The sequence below is a fragment of the Toxotes jaculatrix genome, chromosome 4 (assembly GCF_017976425.1).
Source record: "Toxotes jaculatrix isolate fToxJac2 chromosome 4, fToxJac2.pri, whole genome shotgun sequence".
NCBI lineage: Eukaryota > Metazoa > Chordata > Actinopteri > Toxotidae > Toxotes > Toxotes jaculatrix.
The window spans coordinates 6,466,820-6,478,212 of NC_054397.1; the positions used below are offsets into that span (position 1 = coordinate 6,466,820).

Below are 11,393 nucleotides of genomic sequence, written 5' to 3' on the forward strand. Positions count from 1 at the left end.
TGTTTATCTAGCTCATATTTCTCATTTAATTTAACCCGTGTTTCCCCCTAAAACGTGACATAACATTGTCTAAATTATGATACTGCCCAAAAGCAATGAATGACAATAAATGCAGTGTGCCCCCTTTGACCCAACAAGTTTTCAGTGGATTGATAGCGACAGGGAGGAGGAGTAAAGGCTGGACACACCTCACAGCCCCTTTATAGTAAAGGCACATGTACCATAGCCTGGTGCTGCTACTTGAACACACACATAAACTGTGTGTACAAACAGCAAAAAGGATGGCAGTTTTACTTGGTAATTACACCATACCTTTACTTGGAGTCAGCATCTTCATTGCTGCTCTGACCTACATCACCTACAATCTGCTCAGCAGTTACCTGCACAAATGGTTTGAGATGAAGCCTATTCCTGAGGCGGAGAGAACTTACCCTTTCGTTGGAAATGCACTGCAGTTCAAAACCAGTGCAGGAGGTAAGGAAGCCATCAACATGCTGCTACAGGAGGCTGCATAGACTGATTTATGTACAGATTGTCAAAGCATAGACCAATAGGCACAGTGGAACTCATGGTGCAAAATTTTACATAAACTGACATAACTGATGGGATAATGCTCCATGACTGCATGGATAGTTATTTCTTGGTTCCAGAGTTCTTCCGACAAATTGAAGAGTATACCCGCAAGTTCTCTCATGCACCGCTACTTAAACTCTGGGTTGGACCAGTGCCATTTGTCGCCCTGTTTCATGCTGAAACTGTTGAGGTATGCTGACTCCATGCGGCCACATTCACAACATCAAGTATTCAGTGTACAGTATACATTAGGTGTAACTTAAATGTATATGCAATCTTCTTACTTCTTATATGACAACTTGGTCAATTTAGGATGACATCACATTTTAAAACACTGCTGCAGCCACTGTACAGTAATTGCTACTGCTCATCATTTCAGCATCAAAGCCCCACCTCCATCTGTATTTACAGCCAGTATTTACAATCAGTAGATAAGCTTTAAGATGAATGCTTGCAGTGTCATTATCAATAAATAACTTGAGCGGTGCAGCAGTTAGATTTGTTTGAAGTACTATTGTTCATGACATTTGTTTTTGTTACAAATTGTCTTTCATAGACAGTTCTGACTAATCCTGTTCACATGGACAAATCTTATGCATATGACTTCCTCCACCCTTGGCTTGGGACTGGCCTTCTCACCAGGTATGGAACTGTAGTTCTCCTCTGTATGATATTAAAAGCCTACCAGCCACAATCAGAAAAGAAACTGCGGATTTGAAAAAAAAAAAAAAAGATAACAGAATGGATTAATGACATTTATAGCTATGTCTCAAATGCATACTGTAGACTAAGTCTACGACCCTTTGCTGTGACACTTTTTATCTCAGGTGCCTTTCATTTCTCATGATCATCTTTGAAAAATTTGTACAATTTGATTGGAGTCCATAAGGTAAATTCAATTGACTGGACATGATTTGGAAAGACACACACCTGTCTCATAGCAGGTCTCACAGCTTGCAATGCATATCAGAGCAAAAACCAAGCCACAATGCCAAAGGAACTGCCTGCAGAGTTCAGAGACAGGATTGTGTTGTGATTGTGTCAAGGCAAAGACCTGAGGAACGCTACAAAACGATTTCTGCTGTATTGAAGGTTCCAGAGAGCGCAGTGGCCTCTATAATTCTTAAATTGAAGAAATTTGGAACAATTAGGACTTTTCCTGGAGCTGTCTGCCCAGCCAAGCTGAGAAATTGGGAGAGAAGGGCGGGCCTTGATAAGAGAGGTGACCAAGAACCTGATGTTCACTCTGGCTGAGCTCCAGAGATCCTGTGTGGAGATGGGAGATATGTCCAGGATGTCCTCAGTAAAAGACACATGAAAGCTGCTTGGAGTTTGAAAAAAAAAAACAAACAAAAAACAAACAAACAAAAAAAAACACCTGACTGTGATAAACAAGACTCCCTGGTCTTATGAAACCAAGATTGAACTGTTTGCCCACGATTAACCTAAGCATCGTGTCTGGAGGAAACCAGGCACCGCTCCTCACCTGCCCAAAACCGTCCCAGAGTTGAAGCATAGTGCTGGAAGCATCATACTGTGGGGGTGTTTTGCAGTGGGAGGGACTGGGAAACTGGTCAGGGTTGAGGGAAAACTGAACAGAGCAAAGTACAGAGATATCATTCATGAAAACCTGGTCTAGAACACCTCAAACTGGGTCAAAGGTTCACCTTCCAACAGGGCAATGACCCTAAGTACAGCCAAGACAATGCAGGAGTTGCTTAGGAACAACTCCATGAATGTCCTGGGGTGGCCCAGCCAAGAGAGACCCGAAAATGACTGTCCACTGACAGTCCCCATCCAACCTGACTTGAGCGGAGAAGACAGACTGAAAATCCCCAAATCCAGGTGCACAAAGCCTGTCGCATCATACTCAAGAAGACCCGAGGTTGCTCTGAATACTTATGTAAATGTGATATTTCAGTTTATCCTTTTTAATACTTTTTAAAAAATTTCTAAAATTCTGTTTCGCTTTGTCAAACATTTTTAGCATGAGGCTGCAACATAAAAAAAAGTCAAAAAGTCAGAACTTTCTGAATGCACTGTATGGGATGCCATAAGTGCAAAAAGTCTATTTCATGGTAATCTGTAACTTGATTTTTAAATATATTTTACATGACCATGACCACAGTCAATCTGGTTTATTAACAGAGAATCTTGTGTAACTGAATATATTTCTGCTTCTCCTGTCAGTTGTTTTCATCTTTTACCCGTTATTATGACTTATGTAAGAACATGTACATGGGTCCTGTGTTCTGTCTCACCCTTTAACATTCCTTGGTTTTCCTCCTACGACCAGTACTGGGGCAAAGTGGCGTCAGCGGCGGAAGATGTTGACTCCCACCTTCCACTTCTCCATCCTGACAGACTTCTTGGAGGTGATGAATGAACAGGCCGAGATCCTGGTGGAGAAGTTGGAGAAACAGGCCGGGAAGGGCCCATTCAACTGCTTCAGTCACATCACCCTCTGTGCTCTGGACATTATATGTGGTGAGTATGTAGATATTGACTGTGCATGTATGGATGAACCTTTTACATCTGTTTATCCATATACAGTAAGAAAATATACCCAACACCTCATAGTGGATTCTGGATTCATGCATTGAAGAAAGATAACACCCGTTAAAAATGTTGTTTTTTTTTGTTGTTTTTTTTCCCAGAAACTGCAATGGGAAAGAAAATTTATGCCCAGAGTAACTCTGATTCCGAATATGTTAAATGTGTGTACAAGTGAGTTATTTTCATTTTCTTTTCTATTTTTTCAAAAACATTTTTATACAGACAACAGTGAGTTAAAAATGATCTGATTTTTTTTTTTTAATTTGTTGTCCTTTTTTTTTTTTTTTTGTCCTCAGAATGAGTGACATTGTCAGCCGGAGACAGAGGACACCTTGGTTTTGGCCTGACTTAGTGTACTACTACTTTGGTGAGGGTCGGGAGCATGACAGGACACTCAAGATTCTACACTCCTTTACATACAATGTGAGTTATGGAGCCAGTGGTTTAAAAATCAGTGAATATTTATGAAACATACTACTGTTTCACTATTAATTCGTGTAGAGGACACCATATTTGGACATTATATATATATATATAATATTCAACATTTCTGTTCATTTCTTCTCAGGTGATACATGAAAGAGCTGAGAATATTTCCAACGTAGAATCAGACACTGACTCTGACCAGGGCACAAGAAAAAGACGAGCATTTTTGGACATGCTCTTAAAGACTACAGATGAAAACGGAAACAAGATGAGCCATCAGGACATTCAGGAGGAAGTGGACACTTTTATGTTTAGGGTTAGTGGTTGAGAAAACTCACAGGAGAATGCAAACTATTTAAAGCTGCACTAATCAATATTTTACATGAACAGTGGATCAAAAGGAAGTGCTAATTATTACCAAAATTTGCAGTTTCCCTCAACTCTACAGAGCATTTTAATGTCTTTTACCCCATTGTTTTGGTTTAACAGCTTATAACTTCATTGTTTTGGTTCACTCTCACTGCTTAACCTAAGCTTTGCGATGCACCTATGATACCTGTTGAACACTGAATGGCAGACAAAGTTAATAATCAATTGGTAAATACAGTGGTGCAGCTTAAAAGCCAGATATTTCTCTCAGCAGTTTGTGGAGCCCAAAACAGTGCAAAAAGGAGAATGAATGTAGGACTTATATTCGTAGAGTGGCTAGAAAAGCAACTTGAAATGAATACTATCACCTGCTTGATGTGTATAATAGTTTACTAACATGTTTGCCATGACAACTGACAGTGTTGTGACCAGACAGATCTGTATTTGCAGTTTTAAAGTCTTAAAAAATGATCTGTTTTGCTGTATTCAACTGTCCTTATTTTGCAGGGTCATGATACTACAGCTGCCTCTATGAACTGGGCGCTACATCTGCTGGGCTCCCACCCTGAGGTGCACAGAAAAGTTCAACAAGAGCTTCAGGAGGTGTTCGGTAACAGTAACAAGCCCTCTCACCCGTAACTGCATACCTTCTCACTTTCATGACATCATTTATTTTCCTGCCCAAAGGCATTTGGATTCATCTTTGTTCAGGCTCATTTATTCTCTACAAAGCTAATGGAAGCTTATACATGGACAACAGCTGGGAAAATCCTTGCCAAAATACATAGAGAATAATTGAATTATTTCCACTCCTGTGTGGATTTACCATGGCCCTCATGCATTTTTCCATGACGTACAGTACATGGCCTTGTAGCAATAAGAGATACAAAGTTTGCACCAGTCAGTTGAGGATCTAAACTTGTCTTCAAGCAGAGAAGCTTACGTTTTTTCATGTTATCAGCACTTCTGATACCCACCCACAATGGAACCAAGTAGATCTGTTGATAATTTTTTTATTTTTGCTCACTTTTATAGGCATTCAATTTATGAAGGTCTATAAAAAGTGATTGCAGAGAACACTTTCGACTCTTGAACTTATGTCTTATCAAATAAACACAACACGCACTAATAAAATGCATGGGTTGTGCTCCTCATACAGTACTATTAAACTCTCACTTAGTGAAGAAGGTGGGAAACGTATGTCAGGAATATATCACCAGTGTAAAAGTAGGTGAAAGTGCAACGGCAGGAAGCTGGAGTTCAAATTTATCACCAGCCGTCTGATCTAAGAGCCTGGAACCTAGTTTACACTCTGTTCTGTTTATTTGTGCTCTGTGCCGATAATCTTGACAGTATTTCCTGTTTAACGTGCAAAGGTACCTCTGACCGACCCATTAACACAGATGACCTTAAGAAGCTCAAGTACCTTGAGTGTGTGATCAAGGAGGCCCTGCGACTGTTTCCCTCTGTGCCTTTCTTTGCCCGCAGCATCTGTGAAGACTGCCGTATCAGTGAGTTACAGATGAGTGATGACACTTGAATGAAACATTCATTTGTTGAGTGCAAATCCCCCAAGGCAGTGGTATTTTTCTATTTTTTTTTTTTTTACAAGAAGCCAAGGGAAGCCGGGCTTCCTCTATTATATTCATTTGAAGAATAGTTTTTTTTGTCACATAACATTTATTTTATGCTGTTGTCACAGCCATCTCTTCCCCAATTTTCTTTGGGTTTCTCTGGAATTAATAAAACAATCACAATCAGCTTGTGTGGTGAAAGATGATGCTCTGTGGTAGATGATCGAGTTGTGTTTTTACCTGTAGATGGTTTCAAGGTTCCCAAAGGTGCCAATGCAATCATCATCACGTACGCTCTTCACCGTGACGAGAGGTATTTCCCCGAACCTGAGGAGTTCCGGCCTGAACGGTTTCTACCCGAGAATTCAGTGGGACGGCCTCCATATGCATACATCCCCTTCTCCGCTGGCCTCCGCAACTGTATAGGTAAGAACAGGAACGTTTTATTTTTTAGTTTGCTGCATCTCTTTCCATGCAACCTTTAATTTCGGAGTGAGGCTATTAAATCTGTATATCATGTATAGCATCACTGTTGTGTGTGTCCCTCTTCGATGCTCCTCAGGTCAGCGTTTTGCACTAATGGAAGAAAAAGTGGTCTTGGCGTACATTATGCGTAACTTCAATGTTGAAGCTTGTCAGACACGAGAAGAGCTGCGGCCAGTAGGGGAGCTCATTCTCCGACCAGAGAAGGGCATCTGGATCAAACTGGAAAAGAGGACTCCGCAGACCTCAACAAACTAAGACCTGCTCCAGTACACCGAGGCCTTTCTCTAAGTTTATGTTCCTTTGTGGTCTTTATTTACAGGCCATCCTCCCAGACTAAGGGCTTTCTAAATACCCTCCAAGAGATCAGGGAGAGTAGTAACCTTAACTTTTTCTTGTTTTTCTCATCATCATAGTTGTCATTGTCACAAAAACTAAGCCTATATGCACTATTCTAGCTCTGTGTACCAATAACTAAAAATAACAGTGTCTGTGAATCAACTGAAAAACATAGAATTTGCAGAGTAAGAATTAATCACTTTGAGAAAATGAACTGGTCGTTTTGAAACACATTATTGGTTATCAGCTGGATGAATCAGATAAATGGAGCTGCTGCACTGGAATCAGTCACTGCCATATATTTTCTAGGTCAAATGCTTTGTGATAAAAAGAAAATGTTCATAAAAACCATTCATTTACAATCTACAAACTCTTGACTTTGAGATTATAACGATTTTATGACTTTTTTTAGTGGCATTGCTATTTTTTTTTTGTCAGTATCTGCAAGGCACCAGATCACTTGGAACTGATTCATTATTTTTCATGAATTAAACATTATTGAGTTTTATTTTTACATTATGTTTGCATGTTATATATACTGTATGCTTGAGACTTCAGACACATTTAGTGGTATTAGCTTGTAAGGAAATGTCTGAGCTCTCAGAGATGTAGAACAGGGCTTAATAACAAACACTTTGACACATTCCTTACATTTGCAAACACCAGAAAAAGACAAGCCTTTCATATGTGCAGCATTTCCTCTGAATGTTAATTTTCAAACCCTTAGCTGCAGTTTTACCCTTCTGGGATTCCATATTGTTTACTTCCTTATTGTGGTTAGATCATCTATTTACAGTCTGATAGTCTGAGACAGTTTGTGTGACTGAGGAAGCGGGATGCTGAAGAAGTGAATTTTTCAATATTGTAAATCTGTTCCACACAATAAAAAATCGCTTACACTTTGCCTGCATTGACTTTTTTCAGAGAAGACATTTTCACGTCACAGGAGAAAAAGCACAGGTGTAAATAATAAATTTACAGATGGCTTCAGTTTGCTGATAAACTACGGTTGCATAACAGTATGAGTTACCCTTTTACATTATAATCATTTCACATAGTGTTAATACATAAATATGTCGCTTTGAGGGGTATACCGGTAATTTAGTATGATACTTCCACAAAGCTGGGGGGCTTGCATAAGCCAGATGGAAAAAATAATAATAATTAAATAAAATAAAATTGATGCTTCAGATGCCAGGATGTTATGATTTTTAGACACTAGTAAGGGTCAAGATCCAAAACCATTCCAACCTCAATTTCCCATAATGACACAGGTTTGTATCTTTCATTTGACTTTCCCTGCCTGGAGAACATCCCCAGCTTTCATACTCCACAACCCCAGTTTGTAACATAGAAACTCAAAGTCTCAAGACCAATACAACCCAGCACAATATAGCATCGACAACGACATCACAAAGAGAAAAACAGGCTTTCTCAGTCTTGATGATGTAAAGGCAGAGTAGAGTTTCAGTGTGTGTTAAAGGACCAGAATGACTCACACCTGACTCTACATGTTGAGTTCTTTTCAAAACCCTTTTTGATAAACCATAAACCTAAATACTGATCACCCTGATGGCTGGGACTCTTCTGAGAGTACATTCAGGTTTATGATCCTGATGAGCAAACACTCTTTACTTGCTGAATCCCATTGAGGTCAGAAGGATCCATTGTAACAAAGTAATCACAGCATGACACAGTTACAAATGACCCCATCCATAATGTCATAGGATGATTTAGCTGGCGTGCCTGCAAGGGTCATTGCCTAACACCAAAATGACATGACCGATGATGAATTGAATTCTCTTTTCCAATGCTATTATTTGAATTATTGAGCACATCTCTAATCAGTGGTGCCTGAGCTCCAAATGAGGCAGGAGGAGTTCATTTATCTGAGAATCTCTAATAAATGGCTCGGATAAAGAAGCGTTTGCTCAGATTTGGTGTGTGGCTACAGTAGGTGGATTACATGAGATTCATTTCTTGGACTTTAAGCTCTGCCAAGATATTTTCTAATGATAAAGCATTATTTACTGATCATCCAACTCTGTAAAAATGTTCACAGTGATCAAGTATCTAAACATTATTGTAAAAAAGGATGTGGTTTTGACCTGATTTTTTTTTTTTGTTAGTTGAATATTTGTAAAAAAAAATGAGGATTTAATGGTAATAATTCACATGATTTTTCAGTTCTGATACCTTCTGAACTTTACTACTGAAAAAGGTTATAGAGATAGACTTCCTGACCATAACTGCTTGTTTTATTGAGTATAAAAAAAAAAAAAAATGAAATGAAAAAAGCTTAGGGTGCACAGGACTGACCCCATTAATCTGCTGAAGTACCCTCAACTCTTCCATGCCTGGTGGTTTTATCTTACTGTGTCGCTGTTATGTAATCATTTTTGATAACATTTTAGTTGCTTGCATTGAAAGCATGCATGCTGTAACATGAGTTCTACAGTTATACAAAGAATATCAGTTCAGGAATACAAGTTCATGAAGAGAACTGTTTTACATAGTACATGGCATCAGGTAGTACTCACATCAGTCATATCAGTACAGATTGTGGAGCTGGCGGGACTGCCAGAGAAAGTTTGCAAAGGTCTGACAGCCGCCTATTCAAAGTATGTATTCAGTTTCAGATTCCAAAGCAGATACTGTAAAAAAAAACACAAAAACATTGGTTCCCAACCTGGGGTTTCAGGACTCCCAAGGGGTCATGAGATAAACCTGATGGGGTCATGAGATGATTAACAAGATAGGACAGAATGAAAAACATACATACGAGGCATAGCGTGTTCCACCATCGGGGAAACACAAATGAGAACAGTCTGGACTGTGACTGCCTTGTGTGCAGGGATGGTAATGCCAGACGACATTCCTTGGGGGAAGGCAGTGGCCAAGAAGGAGCATAAGCCTGTATGATTAGAGTTCAAGTAGATGGGCGCAAACCCAGAAGTCACTCTAGGCAAGCATTAGTGACTTGAATTAGATTCAGGCAGCCATGGGTAGCCAGTGGAGGTCAATGAGGTCATTAATCCAAGCATCCCCTCACAAATGCAACAATTTTAAGGGACACATTTCTGTAATTGTGGGGTTATCCATATGCTCAACACTATTGCTCTGAGGGTAGCAACAAGCAAACTGGAAACATACAGTGCTTTACTCCTTTAGGACAATCCACTAGACAAGTGTGTAACGCTACGAAATAACAATGAAAACAACATGAAAGGCTTCAGTCACACTTTAAGGTCTGCAAATTTGATCCGAGACATACACACCCTGGGGTTCCGTGATGAAATTAAATGAAACCACTTTGAGAAACAAAATGATGATAGATCTTCCCACTTCACCACAAAAAAATTGAAATTTCGCTGAATGAATCATGAAATATTGTGAGGCCACAGAGAAAATAAAATACGCTGTGCTCTAAGGTTGCGGTGAGATCTTGACATACCAGACAGTACGGAGCAGTGGAATATGATAATCATTAAACTGCCCTGCTCTTAAAGACAGTGTAGTTCAAACTGGTGTCCAGAGAGAGGCAGCAGTGTACGCCTTTCTAAATACGTGCAAAGAGAAGATAAGCATGAGTTCACTTGTGTGTTGTACTGTGTGTGTGTGTGTGTGTGCGTGTGCGTGCGTGCGTGTGTGTGTGTGTCAGACAGTCAGTGAGGGGGATGGAAGACCAGCGCAGCAGAATGTATCTACAGTTTTTTTGTTTTTTCTGTTTCAGTGCCCGGCAGCTTCTTGTTAATGTGAGTGACAGCTGCATTCAGCATGTGTACAGTTTATAGCTTGTGAGTTTCAGATTTTCAGTGTTCTGACACTTGAATGACACATAATAAATGTGCAATGTTCCTTTAAAAATGGTTAATTAACACTTATCCAGTCTTAGGAACACTGGGGGCCTGATCCACAGCATTATAGTACAAATTCTCGCATTCTAAAATCTTATTTCCAGATCATATCTAAAAACTCTGACACTGATTTACATGTGACAAGATCAGTCTAAACATGAGATAAACATTGTGTAAGCAAAAAAAGCAACCTACTTGCTGCCATTAGGAAATGGCACAAGGCTGCACATACTCTCAATAAACCCCTGTACCACAATTGTACATTTACACTCCTCTTTTTTAAAAAACACACTTGTTCTACTAGCGAAGAGGAAAGAAACAAGTTCTGAGTAAAAACTGTGGCAATAATTAAACAAATTACGGGGAGTTGGTTAAAAGATGATAATTTAATTAACTGCAGATGGAAGGATCTTTTAAATTAAATTTATGGTGTGCTAAAAACTAACCATGAGAATTAGAAATCACGTTCATATCTTTGGAGAGAGATGGGAAAAATGGATTAGGTATATAACACACAGTGTAATGACCCTGTTGTTAGACGGAATAGTTGGGACAATCATAAGATATTAGCTGTCGTGATGTATAGAATATAGCTAAACAGAATTAACCTACAAAAGCAATTTTCTCCATCCTATGACTCACACAGCCACTTATAATAACATGGACAAACATGCTCTTAAGTCGGCTTCGATCTTACTTGGTGGGTTGCTTCCTTTGACTCCTGTTGTATTTGCCTTAAAATGTCAAATGAGAACTTTAAGGATTAGGCTTGTGATAGACTACATTTAAATTATTGTATGTAAAAAAAAAATTCCCATGAAAAGACAGTACATTTATCTAAACAATAAAGCAAATAAATCAGAATCATCTGGAACTGGAAATGGTCCCTCGCAAATGCACTATTTCCTTCTGTTTGAGGTGACCTTAACCAAAACAAAAAAACAACAACAACAAACTACAGTTCCACGTAGCTCCCTTTAAAAAAAAAAAAAAAAATATATATATATATATATATACACATGAGCACTTAGGAACATTAGGAACATCACACAGTTACTCCCTATGCTCTCAAATCAGCCTCAGTTCTTCCTGGCACTGATTCCACAAGATGTTGGAAACATCCCTTTGAGATTCTGCTCCATGTTGACATGATTGCACCACATAATCTCTGCGGATTTGTCAGCTGCTCGCTCATGCTGTGAATCTCCCATTCTAA

At 39.2% G+C, this 11,393-nt stretch overlaps 1 protein-coding gene across 1 annotated transcript; it reads left to right on the forward strand.

Annotated features, from left to right (window-relative positions):
* Positions 1-220: 220 nt before the first annotated feature.
* On the forward strand, positions 221-7,219 carry LOC121181383 (cytochrome P450 4V2). The gene is made up of 11 exons (XM_041037326.1): positions 221-474; positions 651-763; positions 1,130-1,215; positions 2,870-3,060; positions 3,231-3,300; positions 3,426-3,552; positions 3,698-3,871; positions 4,432-4,534; positions 5,301-5,435; positions 5,745-5,924; positions 6,061-7,219. Exons 1-11 carry the CDS (start codon positions 282-284, stop codon positions 6,237-6,239), a joined length of 1,551 nt encoding a protein of 516 aa, XP_040893260.1. The 5' UTR covers positions 221-281; the 3' UTR covers positions 6,240-7,219.
* Positions 7,220-11,393: the final 4,174 nt, after the last annotated feature.

Coding starts and splice junctions, on each gene's coding strand:
- LOC121181383 (XM_041037326.1), top strand. CDS start 282: ATGGCAGTTTTACTTGGTAATTACACCATACCTTTACTTGGAGTCAGC. Junction 3,553..3,697: donor TACACTCCTTTACATACAAT/GTGAGTTATGGA, acceptor ATTTCTTCTCAG/GTGATACATGAAAGAGCTGA. Junction 3,872..4,431: donor TGGACACTTTTATGTTTAGG/GTTAGTGGTTGA, acceptor CTTATTTTGCAG/GGTCATGATACTACAGCTGC.